Source organism: Tachyglossus aculeatus, chromosome 1 (assembly GCF_015852505.1).
Source record: "Tachyglossus aculeatus isolate mTacAcu1 chromosome 1, mTacAcu1.pri, whole genome shotgun sequence".
Lineage (NCBI taxonomy): Eukaryota > Metazoa > Chordata > Mammalia > Monotremata > Tachyglossidae > Tachyglossus > Tachyglossus aculeatus.
In genome coordinates, this window is record NC_052066.1 from 12,267,053 (window position 1) to 12,282,699 (window position 15,647).

General features: G+C 49.3%; 1 protein-coding gene across 2 annotated transcripts in view; it reads right to left on the reverse strand.

The window, feature by feature from the left end:
• Positions 1-15,647, reverse strand: part of XRCC5 (X-ray repair cross complementing 5) — a 97,684-nt gene that overhangs the window by 44,428 nt on the left and 37,609 nt on the right. For both annotated transcript variants that reach the window (XM_038744446.1, XM_038744447.1), the window contains exons 9-13: positions 11,838-11,950; positions 8,966-9,028; positions 7,659-7,796; positions 4,087-4,177; positions 709-842 (exon numbers count right to left, since the gene is read on the reverse strand). In XM_038744446.1, the coding sequence (XP_038600374.1) occupies positions 709-842; positions 4,087-4,177; positions 7,659-7,796; positions 8,966-9,028; positions 11,838-11,950 (539 nt within the window). The remainder of the gene's footprint in view (positions 1-708; positions 843-4,086; positions 4,178-7,658; positions 7,797-8,965; positions 9,029-11,837; positions 11,951-15,647) is intronic.

The window sequence follows — 15,647 nt, forward strand, 5'->3', positions numbered from 1 at the left end:
CCCCATAGGGGACAGCAACAGTAGGTGCAACCTGATTATTTTGGATTTAACCCAGCACTTAGTACAGTGCCTGGCACATAATAATAATAATAATAATATAATAATAATAAATAGTATTAGTTAAGCACTTACTAGTGCCAAGCACCATTCTAAGCACTGGGGTAGATACAAGGTGAACAGGTTGTCCCACCTGGGGCTCACAGTCTTAATCCCCATTTCACAGATGAGAGAACTGTGGCCCAGAGAAGTGAAGTGACTTTCCTAAAGTCACACAGTTGATAAGCGGCGGAGCTGGGATTAGAGCCCATGACCTCTGACTCCCAAGCCCGTGCTCTTTCTACTAAGCCACGTTGCTTCTCAATAATAATGATGGGATTTGTTAAGCACTTACTATGTGCCAAGCACTGTTCAGAGCGCTGGGATAGATATAAGGTTATCGGGTTGTACCACATGGGGCTTACGGTCTTCATCCCCACTTTACAGATGAGGTAACTGAGGCACAGAGAAGTTAGGTGATTTGCCCAGAGTCACACAGCTGACAAGTGGCGGAGCTGGGATTAGAACCCACGACCTCTTACTCCCAAGCCCAGGCTCTTTCCACTGAGCCACGCTGCTTCTCTACATAAGTGCTTAACAGATACTATGAAGTAATTCATTTGTTTAATTAATCGCGGATGCTGCCGCCCCTTCCGGGCCTTGGCCTCTCACCTGGAACAGCCTCTGAAACTGGGGGTTTGGGATTTTGGTGGTTGGAAAGGTGTCCTCCACGACGTCTCCCTCCTCATCTTGGTGCACCAAACTCATAGAGTCGATCAGAGCATCCACGGCGGACAACTGGGCCTCTACCAACCCAAACAGGCCGAGAAAGAGAGAAAAGAAAGAACCTCGGGGGTGAGCAGAAGACAATAATAATAATAATGATGGTATTTATTCAGCGCTTACTATGTGCAAAGCACTGTTCTAAGCACTGGGGAGGTTACAAGGTGATCAGGTTGTCCCACAGGGGGCTCACAGTCTTCATCCCCATTTTACAGATGAGGGAACTGAGGCCCAGAGAAGTTAAGTGACTTGCCCAAAGTCACACTGCTGGCAATTTGAACCCCTGACCTCGGACTCCAAAGCCCGTGCTCTTCCCACTGAGCCACGCTGCTCCTCTGCACACAGTTAGCGCTCAATAAATACGATTGAATTAATTGAATGAATGAATGAATGAATGAGAAGCAGCACGGCTTAGTTGCAAGATCCCGGGCTTGGGAGTCAGAGGACATGGGTTCTAATCCCAGCTCCGCCACTTGTCAGCTGTGTGACTTTGGGCAAGTCACTTGACTTCTCTGCGCCTCAGTTCCCTCATCTGTAAAATGGAGATGATGACTGAGGGACAGGGACTGTGTCCTACCTGATTAGCTTGTATCTACCCCAGCGCTTAGAACAGTACATGGCACATAGTAAACGCAGAATAGAGAAGCAGTATGGCTCAGTGGAAAGAGCACAGGCTTTGGAGTCAGTGGTCATGGGTTCAAGTCCCGGCTCTGCCAATTGTCAGCTGTGTGACTTTGGGCAAGTCACTTAATGTCTCTGTGCCTCAATTCCCGCATCTGGAAAATGGGGATTAAGACTGTGAGCCCCTTGTGGGGCTCATCCCTCACATCAATTCACCCCTCACATCCATGCCGTCACCAAAACCTGCCGGTCTCAGCTCCGCAACATTGCCAAGATCCGCCCTTTCCTCTCCATACCAACCGCTACCCTGCTGGTTCAATCTCTCATCCTATCCCATCTGGACTACTGCATCACCCTCTCTCTGATCTCCCATCCTCGTGTCTCTCCCCACTTCAATCCATACTTCATGCTGCTGTCCGGATTGTCTTTGTCCAGAAACACTCTGGGCATGTTACTCCCCTCCTCAAAAATCTCCAGTGGCTACCAATCAATCTGCGCATCAGGCAGAAACTCCTCACCCTGGGCTTCAAGGCTGTCCATCACCTCGCCCCCTCCTACCTCAGCTCCCTTCTCTCCTTCTCCAGCCCAGCCCGCACCCTCCGCTCCTCTGCCGCTCACCTCCTCACCGGGCCTCGTTCTCGCCTGTCCCGCCGTCGACCCCCGGCCCACGTCCTCCCCCTGGCCTGGAATGCCCTCCCTCTGCCCATCCGCCAAGCTAGCTCTCTTCCTCCCTTCAAGGCCCTACTGAGAGCTCACCTCCTCCAGGAGGCCTTCCCAGACTGAGCCCCTTCCTTCCTCTCCCCCCCGTCCCCCTCTCCATCCCCCCATCTTACCTCCTTCCCTTCCCCACAGCACCTGTATATATGTATATATGTTTGTACATATTTATTACTCTATTTATTTATTTATTTTACTTGTACATATCTATTCTATTTATTTTATTTTGTTAGTATGTTTTGGTTTTGTTCTCTGTCTCCCCCTTCTAGACTGTGTGCCCACTGTTGGGTAGGGACTGTCTCTATATGTTACCAACTTGTACTTCCCAAGTGCTTAGTACAGTGCTCTGCACACAGTAAGCGCTCAATAAATACGATTGATTGATTGTGGGACAACCTGATCATATTAACAAAATAAAATAAATAGAATAGTAAATATGTACAAGTAAAATAGAGTAATAAATATGTACAAACATATGTACAGGTGCTGCAGGGAGGGGAAGGAGGTAGGGCGGGGGAGATGGGGAGGAAGAGAGGAAGGAGGGGGCTGAGTGTGGGAAGGCCTCCTGGAGGAGGTGAGCTCTCAGTAGGGCTTTGAAGGGAGGAAGAGAGCTAGCTTGGCGGATGTGCGGAGGGAGGGCATTCCAGGCCAGGGGGAGGATAGCAACCTCAACAGCAACTTCGCCCTGCTACTCAAACCAACTTTTCTTCCCCCATTCTATTAACTCTTTTGGACTCTCCCAAATGCTCAGTCCAGTGCTCTGCACACAGTTAGCGCTCAATAAATACGAGCGAATGAATGAGTGAAGTGATTTCCTCAAGGTTACACAGCAGAAAAGTGGCGGAGCCGGGATTGGAACTCAGGTCCTTCTGACTCCCAGGCCTGTGCTCTATCCACTAAGTCATGCTTCTTCCCTCTATTGTAGTGGCCCAAATGCTGAGTACAGTGCTTGGTACACAGTAGACTGGCAGCTCCTTGAAGGCAGGGATCATGTCTGCTCACTTTTCTGTACTCTTCCAAGCATTCAGTACAATGCTCTGCACACAGGAGACTGTCAGCTCCTTGAAGGCAGGGATTGCGTCTTCTAACTACCCTCTCCCAAGCACTCAATACAGTGTTCTACACCCAGCAGACTGTCAGCTCCTTGAGGACAAGGACTGTTTCTACAAACTTCATTACACTCCCCTTTATCAGCTAATGTCAACCTATTATCATTATTATCCCCCTCTCCATCCCCCCCATCTTACCTCCTTCCCTTCCCCACGGCGCCTGTATATATGTACATATGTTTGTACATATTTATTACTCTATTTATTTATTTATTTTGTGCATATCTATTCTATTTATTTTATTTTGTTAGTATGTTTGGTTTTGTTCTCTGTCTCCCCCCTTTAAACTGTGAGCCCACTGTTGGGTAGGGACTGTCTCTATATGTTGCCAATTTGTACTTCCCAAGCGCTTAGTACAGTGCTCTGCACATAGTAAGCGCTCAATAAATACGATTGATGATGATGATGATGATGATGTGAAGCAGCCTGGCATAATGGGTACTTCCCAAGTGCTTAGTATAGTGCTCTGCACACAGTAAGCACTCAATAAATATGACTGAATGAATGAATAGTGCACAGGCCTGGGAGTTAGAAGGTCATGGGTTCTAATCCTGGCTCTGCCACTTGTCTGCTGTGTGACCTTAGGCAAGTCACTTCCCTACTCTAGGCCTCAGTTCCCTCATCTGTAAAATGGGGATTGACACTGTGAGCTCCACGTGGGGCAGGGACTGTGTCCAACATGATTTGCTTGTACCCACCCAAGTGCCTGGCACACAGTAAGCGCTTAACAAATGCCATCACTATTATCATTATTATTAATAGTAAGTGCTCAGTAAATATGACTGAGTGAATGAATGGAATAGAGTGGACGCCGACTGACCGCTAGGCGCACATGATTTCTTGTTCTTCAAGGAGGAGAACATGTACTGGCGAAGGTCTTCCATGTAGGGCAGCTGCACGTAGATGAGGCACTGAGCCGGGAGAAGGAAGACAAGAAAACCCAATTTAACGGAAAAGCGTCCAAAGGAATCCCCCACCCTACTGCTGGGAGGGACCTCAAGGTGGGGAGGTCAGGCGGGTGGGGCCCGAGCCTCCGCCACCTACCTGCTGTGTGAACTGGGGCAAGTCACTGAACCTCTCTGGGCCTCGGATCCCCATCTGTAAAATGGGACTTGAGACTATGAGCCTTATGTTGTACTGACGTTTGTTTCCCCCACTCTTGACCGTGAGCTCACTGTGGGCAGGGAATGTCAGTTTACTGTTGTGTTGTGCTTTGCACATAGTAAGCGCTTAACAAATGCCATTATTATTATTACCAAGTGCTTAGTACAGTGCTCTGCACATGGTAAGCACTCAATAAATGCGATTGAATGAATGAATGGCATCCCTTCAGAGTCACCTGTGCACTTGGATGTGTGGCCTTTGGACAGAGGATGCTCGCCCCATCCCCAGCACTTATGTGCAAGTCTTTCAATTATATACTATAAATTACTTATTTATTCATATTTATGTATGTCTCCCCCTCTAGAATGTAAGCTCATTATGGGCAGGGAACATGATTGCTAATTCTATCGTACTCTCCCAACTGCTTAGTACAGTGTTCTGCACAAAGTAAGCACTCAATAGATACCATTGACTGATTGATTGATTGACAGGGACTACCTTTTATCTACCCAAGTGCTCAAGTATAGTGCCTAGTACATAGTAAGGGCTTAACAAATACCATAAAAACATAGGTGGGCTAGTAGAATTTTTCATTAAAGACCATGGCGATCAGAGATGCTACCGTCTCTCAAAAAATGACCTGGTACTAATGATCACTGTGGTGTTCGGGTCACACTCTTCTTTTATTTTTAAATGGTATTTCTTAAGTGGTTACTATGTGCCACACACTGTACTAAGCGCTGGGGTAGGTACAAGCTCATTGGGTTGAACACAGTCTCTGTCCCACATGGGGCTCACAGTCGAAGGAGGAGGGAGACCTGGTGCTTGAGAGATGAGAAATTCTTTCTTTAGGACTGGCGAAAATGTCTCCTCCTAACAACTGTGGCAATTGTTCGTCTCTAGACTGTGAACTCGCTGTGGGCAGGGAATGTGTCTGTTTGTGGTTGTATTGTACTCTCCCAAGTGCTTAGTACAGTGCTTTGCACACAGTGAGCACTCAGTAAATACAACTGAATGAATGAATAAATGAATGGTTAAGCATCTACTACTACTAATAATAATAACGATGCACTTACTATGTACCAAGCACTGTTCTAAGTGCTGGGGTAGATAGAAGGTAATAGGTTGCCCCATGTGGGGCTCACAGTCTTAATCCCCATTTTGCAGACGAGGTCACTGAGGCCCAGAGAAGTTAAGTGACTTGCCCAAGGTCACACAGCTGACGAGTGGTGGAGTCGGGATTAGAACCCATGACCTCTGACTCCCAAGCCCGCGCTCCTTCTACTGACCCAGGCTGCTTCCCTTAGGCTGCAACACTGTTACCCTTTCAGGACGGCACCTGGAGCGTTTCCAGTCCTCCAACAGTCTCGGCTACGGGAGGGAGAGTGAAGCAGAGGCCTCTCCGTTCCGTTCCGAGCTTGGTCAGTGGCTAGCGAGTGAAAGGCAATCTGCCACGGGCCAAAATTCCCTTTTCTGGGCAGCAGTGGCATGGGAGAGAGTTGAGGGCGGAGACTTAAATGTACGGAAAGAGGCGATGGTCAACCATTTCCGGATTTTGACCAAGAAAACTCCGTGGATCCAATACCAGAACGACGGCAGATGGAGAGTGGGTGTTCTGGGAGAGATGTGTCCATGGCGTTGCTATGGGTCAACGGCATAAGACAAGACAAGCCCGGCCCTATCTCTGTGGTAGATACAACAGCATCGTGTTGGGCAGATCGATGCCTGCCCTGGGGCCCCAGAAGAGTTGTTCCTCCCTCGCTTCGGGATTCCGAAATTTACTTTAATGTTGGTCTCCCCCTCTAGTTTGGAAGTTACTGTGTGCCAGGCACTGTAGTAAGCGCTGGCAGTATTTGTTAAGCACTTACTGTTTGCCAGGCACTGTACTAAGTGCTGGGTGAGCCCACTGTTGGGTAGGGACTGTCTTTATATGTTGCCAACTTGTACTTCCCAAGCACTTAGTACAGTGCTCTGCACACAGTAAGCGCTCAATAAATACGATTGATGATGATGATGATGATGGGGTGGATACAAGCAAATCTATCCCACATGGAGCTCACGATCTCAATCCCCATTTTACAAATGAGGCAGCTGAGGCCCAGAGAAGTGAAAGGACTTGCCCCAGGTCACAAAGCAGATAATTGGCGGGGGTGGGATTAGAACCCATAACCTTCTGACTCCCAGGCCCCTGTTCTAGCGCTCAGAACAGTGCTTTGCACTGTTATCCACCAGCAGACTTGGCATGACTGACTCCATCTTGTGCATACCGACAGTAACCCTCCATTTTGTGGAGGCCGAGAGCAACTCCATTTTCTATTTAATGCAAGGCTCCACAACAGAATGTGTTCAAGGCCGGTAACAAGTAACACCTGTCTGTGCAAGGTCGTAAGGCCGATACAAGTAACTCCCGTCTCTACAAGGTTCTGATAACAGTAACTTCTTTCCCAACCTGTTGGTGCCCAATTGGTTCCCTGAAGTTCCTCACTGCTCGCTCCCACGCTGCTGTAACTCAATAAAGGACACAGTGGGACTGGAACTCGGGGCTGCTTGTCTCTCGTACCTCTCTCGGGAGATGAACGGGCAGGTAGCCACTTTCCTCCTTTACTGCTCTATCTGAACTCACGTCTCCGAGTCATTTTTCCTATCTGTGTCACCACCTTGGGTTCTCGAACCCTGCGGCCGATTTACACCGGTTAACTTATTTTACACCCTACTTTCGATAACAGCACATAGTAAGCGCTTAATCATCATCATCATCATCAATCGTATTTACTGAGCGCTTACTGTGTGCAGAGCACTGTACTAAGCACTTGGGAAGTACAAGTTGGCAACATATAGAGACGGTCCCTACCCAACAGTGGGCTCACAGTCTAAAAGGGGGAGACAGAGAACAAAACCAAACATACTAACAAAATAAAATAGAATAGATATGTACAAGTAAAATAAATAGAGTAACAAATATGTACAAACATATATACATATATACAGGTGCTGTGGGGAAGGGAAGGAGGTAAGATGGGGGGGATGGAGAGGGGGGCGAGGGGGAGAGGAAGGAAGGGGCTCAGTCTGGGAGGAAGGGGCTCAGTCTGGGAGCCATTAATAAATGCCATCATTACTTCGCCATGATCTGCACACAGAAAGCGCTCAATAAATGGCATGGAATGAACGACCGATCGCTGCCCGCCACTACCTTCTGGGCGCCGCCCTGGGGAAGGGGTCCCTACCTCTCCCAGGGGTGCTGGGGGGGTTTCCCAGGTTGGTGAGTGGGCGGCAGGGCACGCCTCTTACCTCGTAGGCCTCCTTGATGAAGGGGAAGGCGACCCCGACCTGGGGATTGGACCTCCTGTCGTAGGCGTAGCGCACGATGGCCACCGCGTCCAGCTGGTCCAGCGCGTGGATCACGGTGGACAGGGCCACGGCGGCAGCCTGGACAGGTGTGGAGGGGGTCGAGGAAGAGGGGGACACTGGCGGCGTCACACTTCCTCTGACACGCAGCCTCCGCTCTCCCTCCCGACTGCAGGCTCCTTATAGGCAGGGCTCAGGTCTATCAACTCTGTTATATTACACTCTCCTAAACGCTTAATATAGTGCTCAGGACAGGGTCCCCTAGAAGCCCCTTGGGGGCAGGGATCAAACAGAAACTCCTCACTATTGGCTTCAAAGCTGTCCATCCCCTTGCCTCCTCCCATCTCACCTCCCTTCTCTCCTTCTCCATCCCAGCCCAGACACTCCACTCCTCTGCTGCCGCTAACCTCCTCCCTGGGCCTCCATCTCATCTATTTCACCACTGACCTCTCGCCCAAGTCCTGCCTCTGTCCTGGAATACCTTCCCTCCTCAAACCCAACAATGTTTCTCCCCACCTTCAGAGCCTTAGTGAAGGCCCATCTCCTCCAAGAGGCCTTCCCCGACTGAGCTCTCCTTTCCCCTTCTCCCACTCCCTTCTGCGCCACCCTGACTTGCTCCCTTTATTCCTCCTCCCTCCTAGCCCCACACACTGTTGCCCATAACTGTAATTTGTTTATACTAACGTCTGTCTCCCCTTCTAGACTGTAAGTTCATTGTGGGTAGGGAAAGTGCATGTTATATGGAGTGTTGTCCTCTCCCAAGCATTCAGTACAGTGCTCTGCACCCAGAAAATGCTCAAAAAATACGACTGATTGCTTGATTGATCTTCCTTCCTTCTTAGGTTGTGAGCCCTACATGGGACAGGGACTGAGCCTGATTTGATCATCCTGTATCTTTCCCAGTGCTTAGGACAGTGCTTGACACAAACTAAGCGCTTAACAAATATGACAGTTATTATTATTATTACATCCACATCCATAATTCGTCTATTGACCTCAACATCTGTGTCCTCCTCCAGACTGTAAGCTCACTTAGGGCAGGGAATGTGCTACCAATTCTGTTATATTGTACTCTCCCACACGCTTAGTACAGTGCTCTGCACATAGTAGGCATTCAATAAATACGATAGATGAGCTGACTCCCAAGTGCTTAGCACAGTGGTCTGCACACAGAAAGTGCTCAATCAATAGCACTAGGTGACTGAAAGAGTAACACCTTAATTCCATTTCACTCAAAGTCCCAGGCTCACCATGTCGTCTTTCGCTGCAAAGACCTTCAGCACTTGATTCCCCATATAGAATTTTCTCTGCACCTAGAAGGGCAAATTGAAGAGGGATAAAACATGAAAAAAGATGTTAATGTGAAATATGCGACACATGGGACCATGGCTACTTGTTTTGTTTTGTTGTCTGCCTCCCCCCTTCTAGACTGTGAGCCCGTTGTTGGGTAGGGATTGTTTCTACTTGTTGCCCAATTGTACTGTCCAAGCACTTAGTACAGTGCTCTGCACATGGTAAGCCCTCAATAAATACGATTGAATTAATTAATTAATTAATTAACATTACATGGACTCTTCCGGACTGGATTATTTAAAAATGGTTTTCAAGGTACTCCCCAAGAAAGGAAGAGTTTTGCTTCACAATATTCTTCACAGACAGCATGCCCTCGGGGAGAAAGTCAGTCAGTGAGTCAATCGTATTTATTGAGCACTTACCGTGTGCAGAGCACTGTACTAAGCACTTGGGAGAGTACAATAAAACAACACTTTCCCTGCCCACAATGAGCTTACAGTCTAGCGTGGGAAACAGACATTAATATAAATAAGCAGGATGCCTAGTGGACAGAACAAGTCAGAAGGTCATAGGTTCTAATCCGGGCTCCGCCATTTATCTTCTGTGTGACCTCGGGCAAGCCATTTCACTTCTCTGGGCCTCAGTTACCTCATCTTTAAAATGGGGACTGAGACTGTGAGCCCCCCTTGGGATGGGGACTGAGTCCAACCTCATGATCTTGTATCTACCCCAGGGCTTAGTACAGTGCCACACACTTAGGAAACACATAAATACTACTACTATTATTATTATTATGCCTGGGAGTCAGAGGATCTGGGTTCTAATCTCTGCTCTGCCACATTTTTAATGGTATTTGCTAAGCGCTTACTAGGTGTCAAACACTGTTCTAAGCGCCGGGACAGCTACAAGTGAATTAGGTTGAGCACGGTTCCTAATAATAATAATAAATAATTATGGTATTTGTTAAGCATTCACTACGTGGCAGGCACTGTAATAAGCTCTGGGGTGGAAACAAGCTAAACGGGTTGGACACAAGCCCTGTCCCACATGGTGCTCACAGTCTCAATCTCCATTTGACAGATGAAGGAGCTGAAGCATAGAGAAGTGAAGTGACTTGCCCAAGGTCACACAGCAGACAAGTGGCGGAACCAGGATTAGAACCCATGACCTCCTGACTCCCAAGCCCATGTGCTATCCACTATGCCATGCTGCTTCTTAGCATGCTGTCACGCTGTTCCTGTCGCACATGGTGCTCCCAGTCTATATAATAATAATAATAATGATGGTATTTATTAAGCGCTTACTATGTACAAAGCACTGTTCTAAGCACTGGGGAGGTTACAAGGTGATCAGGTTGTCCCACGGGGGGCTCACAGTCTTTAATCCCCATTTTACAGATGAGGTAACTGAGGCCCAGAGAAGTGAAGTGACTTGCCCAAAGTCACACAGCTGACAATTGGCGGATCTGGGATTTGAACCCATGCCTTCTGAGTCCCAAGCTGGTGCTTTCTCCACTAAGCCATGCTGCTTCTCTGTAGGAGGGAGAACAGGAAAGCTGAGGCCCAGAGAAGTGAAGCGACTTGCCCAAGGTCCCACAGCGAACATTTGGCCCACCCGGGTTTAGAACCCAGGTCCTCTGACTCCCGGGCCCATGCTCTTTCCACTAGGCCATGCTGCCTGTCAGCCGGCAAACGCTTAGTACAGTGCTCTGCACACAGTAAGTGCTCAATAAATAAATACGATCGAATGAATGAATGCTGGGTGACCTTGGGGCAAGTCACTTCACTTCTCTGGGCCTCAGTTCCCTCCTCTGTAAAATGGGGATTGAGACTGTGAGCCCGATAGGAGACAGGGCCTGGTCCAACCTGATTAACTTGCAGCTCCCCCAGCGCTTAGTACAATTCCTGGCACATAGTAAGCGCTTAACAAATACCATAAAAAAAAAATGAATCGCCTTTAGGACTGATGAGATGTAGGCAGGAGGGTTCACAGTGCTCTCCTCTCAGGAGAAATCACCGGTTGGTGGATTGATGGATAGATTGATTAATTATAAATTCCTTGCACTCTCTTGTCCCTGCCAGTTGCCAGTTAAGAAGCAGCGTGGCCCGGTGGAAAGAGCCCGGGCTTGAGAGTCAGAGGATGTGGATTCTAATTCCGCCTCTGCCACTTGTCTGCTGTGTGACCTTGGGCAAGTCACTTAACTTCTCTATGCCTCAGTTACCTCATCTGTAAAATGGGAATTAAAAGCGTGAGGCTCACGTGGGATAACCTGATTACCCTGTATCACACCCCAGTGCTTAGAACAAATAGCATGATTATTATTATTATTATTATCATTATTATTCCCGCTGGGTCGTGGGGTGCAACGAGCCAGTGGGTGGGCAGGGGTGCAGCATGTGACAAGCAGTGCGGCCTAGTGGCTAGAGCCCAGCCCCAGGAGTCAGAAGGACCTGGGTTCTAATCCTGGCTCTGCCTCTTGTCTGCTGGGTGACCTCGGGCAAGTCACTTCAAATCTCTGTACCTCAGTTACTTCATTTATAAAATGGGGATTAAGACTGTGAGCCCCACGTGGGACAGGGACTGGGTCTAACCTGATGAGCTTGTATCCACCCCAGTGCTTAGTACAGTGCCTGGACCACAGGAAACGCTTAACAAATACCATAAAAAAAAATCACGTGTGCAGTCTTCGCTGCGGTGAGCCTGCTACAGGCTGAACGAGGCGGGAACCCATTTCTGGAGCCCCCAGATCCGCGTCGCCTGAGGCGGGGTTTGTCTCAGAGCGGGCCGGAGTTGGGGGGGCGGGGGCAGAAAAGGCCAGAGGAAGCTGACCTGAGCGGCCCGGCAGAAGCCCAGCACGGAGAAGCACTTTCCCTCGGTCTTGTACTTCATCTGCTCCTCGTCCGCTTTGGAGAAGGGAACGATGTCGCTGCCGTAGCGGAACCCTAGACGAAGGGGGGAAAGCCGGGACGTCAGCCTGGGGGCTTCCAAAACCAGCTTCGGGCCCACATTAGCACTGTGGGCTTGAAGGCTGCACAATGACCACCCCATTACTGAGAGAAAAAGCATGCGAGTGTGCACGCCCATACATTCATTCAATCGTACTTATTGAGCGCTTACTGTCTGCAGAACACTGTACTAAGCGCTTGGGAAATAAAAGTCAGCAACATATAGAGACGGTCCCTACCCAACAACGGGCTCACAGTCTAGAAGGGGGAGACAGACAACAAAACAAAACAAGTAGACAGGTGTCTGGCATAGTTACCCCATCAACAGGGGAATTACATTCACTGGAAACTCGAAGGGACTTTACAAAGTCAAAATGAGTCTGGCTGACTTAAAACAAACTTTTAAGCACCAAAAGCCAATTCTGCTTTGCCACCTATAACGACCTCAACAGATCTCGGACCTAAGCAGCTGGGAATGCGAGCTTTTCGGCACAGAATGGGTTCCTCTCCAAGTCCCCCCACAGGTTATCTGCTGTCCCAGGCTCTGCTCCTTGAAGGAATTCTGTGCCCCTCCCTAGTCAAATGGCCAGATCCAGTCTGGAGGACTCCACCCTCGGCGCTCGAACAATCAATTGATGGACTATACTTATTGAGCGCTTACTGAGGACAGCACTCAAGTGCTTAGGAGAGTTCAGTGCTAGAGTTGGTAGATACCACCTACCCTGGGCTGAGGGGAGAGGAGAATCAATCGTATTTATTGAGCGCTTACTGTGTGCAGAGCACTGTACTAAGACGAAGAATTTGGGCCCAAGAGAAATGAAAAGGGAAGAAACTGTCTCCAACTGATCCTTGTTAACCACCTCTCCTCTATTTATTGCTCCTTGTGGGCAGGGATTGTGTCTACTACCTCTCTTGTACCGTACTCTCTCAAGCACTTAGTACAGTGCTCTGCACATGATAAGCGTGCAATAAATGCCACTGATTGATTAGTTGCGTTAAACTCTGCTGGTTTGGGGGTGCATGACTGCACAACGACAGGAAGCCCCAGGGAGGGTTGAACTGAAAAGAAGGAACGGTCCAAATGAACCATCGCCCCCAACCACTCTTCCCCACCCTGTATACTCAGCACCAAGTGGGCACTCAATAAATCATCATCATCATCAATCGTATTTATTGAGCGCTTACTGTGTGCAGAGCACTGTACTAAGCGCTTGGGAAGTACAAGTTGGCAACACATAGAGACAGTCCCTACCCAACAGTGGGCTCACAGTCTAAAAGGGGGAGACAGAGAACAAAACCAAACATACTAACAAAATAAAATAAATAGAATAGACATGTACAAGTAAAATAAATAAATAAATAAATAAATAAATAGAGTAATAAATATGTACAAACATATATACATATATACAGGTGCTGTGGGGAAGGGAAGGAGGTAAGATGTGGGGGATGGAGGGGGGATGAGGGGGAGAGGACGGAAGGGGCTCAGTCTGGGAAGGCCTCCTGGAGGAGGTGTGCTCTCAGCAGGGCCTTGCAGGGAGGAAGAGAGCTAGCTTGGCGGATGGGCAGAGGGAGGGCATTCCAGGCCCGGGGGTCGATGGCAGGACAGGCGAGAACGAGGTACGGTGAGGAGATTAGCGGCGGAGGAGCGGAGGGTGCGGGCTGGGCTGGAGAAGGAGAGAAGGGAGGTGAGGTAGGAGGGGGCGAGGGGATGGACAGCCTTGAAGCCCAGGGTGAGGAGTTTCTGCCTGATGCGCAGATTGATTGGTAGCCACTGGAGATTTTTGAGGAGGGGAGTAATATGCCCAGAGCGTTTCTGGACAAAGATAATCCGGGCAGCAGCATGAAGTATGGATTGAAGTGCAGAGAGACACAAGGATGGGAGATCAGAGAGAAGGCTGATGCAGTAGTCCAGATGGGATAGGATGAGAGCTTGAATGAGCAGGGTAGCGGTATGGATGGAGAGGGAAGGGCGGATCTTGGCAATGTTGCGGAGCTGAGACCCATCTTTTCTGGTTTCCCTCTCCCTTGCCCCGCCGCCGCCACGACCCTCCCAACGCACGGAGTGAGGGGAAGAGAAGGGGGGTGGGGTACTGAAGGGAAACCAATGCTGCTTTTGAGAGCCAAACACCTGTTTCTCTTCCTGCTGCTCCCTGGGTCAGTCACCGTGTCCAGTCCAAAGAGGAGGGATAATGGGTGTGGTGGGGGAGGAGGGAGTCCCTTCCTGGTTGGCAGGCAGGCAGGGTTTGAAGCCACCATCCCAGGCTGCGGGAGTGGTGGGGGTGAGCTCAGGTTCGGGGCCTCTGTTCAGGCCCAACTGGGCCACCCTCTGCGGCCAGCCCAGGCTCTCTCCCAGCCCAGCCTCACTGCACTCAGCCCAGGCAGTGGTGCCCGCTGGGCACATAAACAAGAAAGCAAACACCCACACGGTGTGACTTCCGATTCTAAACTAACCACCTTCACCTGGGGCAGTAACCACACACAGCTTGAACTGACAGTGAGTCATCGCATGCAGCTGGCACAAGGGCCCGTGGCTGCCTGGGCAATCAATCAATCAATCAATTGTATTTATTGAGCGCTTACTGTGTGCAGAGCACTGTACTAAGTGCTTGGGAAGTACAAGCTGGCAACATATAGAGACGGTCCCTACCCTACAATGGGCTCACAGTGGGCACCGACCACAATCGGCTGTAAAACCTCCGCCCGGGCCAGCCCCCTCCGCACTGCAGCTTGATGGCACACTGAGAAGCAGCGTGGCTCAGTGGAAAGAGCACGGGCTGGGGAGCGAGAGGTCGTGGGTTCTAATCCCGGCTCTGCCACCTGTCAGCTGTGTGACCTTGGGCAAATCATTTAACTTCTCAGAGCCTCAGTTACCTCATCTGTAAAATGGGGATGAAGACTGTGAGCCCCATGTGGGTCAACCTGATCACCTTGTATCCCCGCTAGCACTTAGAACAGTGCTTGGTACATAGTAAGCGCTTAACAAATACTAACATTATTATTATTATTATACACACACACTCTCTCTCTTTAGATTGGGATGCCTTCCATCCCCACCAAGGGACAGGGACCATGTCTGATTCCCACCTATGCAATCTCTCCCAAAGTTTACTACAGTAGCAGTGCGGCTTAGTGGAAAGAGCACGGGCCTGAAAGTCAAAGGTCATGGGTTCTAATCTCAACTCCGCCACTCATCAGCTGTGTGACTCTGGGCAAGTCACTTCACTTCTCTGGGCCTCAGTTACTTCACCTGGAAAACGGGGATGAAGACTGTGAGCCCCACTTGGGACAACCTGATTACCTTGTATCTGCCCCAGTGCTTAGAACAGTGCTTGGCACAAAGTAGGTATTTAACAAATACCATCATTATTATTATTTTGAGAAGCAGCATGGCTTAGTGGAAAGAGCCCGGGCTTGGGAGTCACAGGTCATGGGTTCTAATCCCGGCTCTGCCACTTATCAGCTGTGCGACTTTGGGCAAGTCACTGCACTTCTCAGGGACAACCTGATGAGCTCATATCTCCCTCAGTCTTTAGTAACAATGCTTGGCACATAGTAAGCGCTTAACAAATACCATCTTTATTATTATTTAGGTTGGGAGCTCCTGAGGGGCAAGGATGGGATCTAATTCCCACCTATGTATTCTCTCCCAGTACTTATTTCCATGCTCCTCGCCCAGTGGGTGCTTAATAAA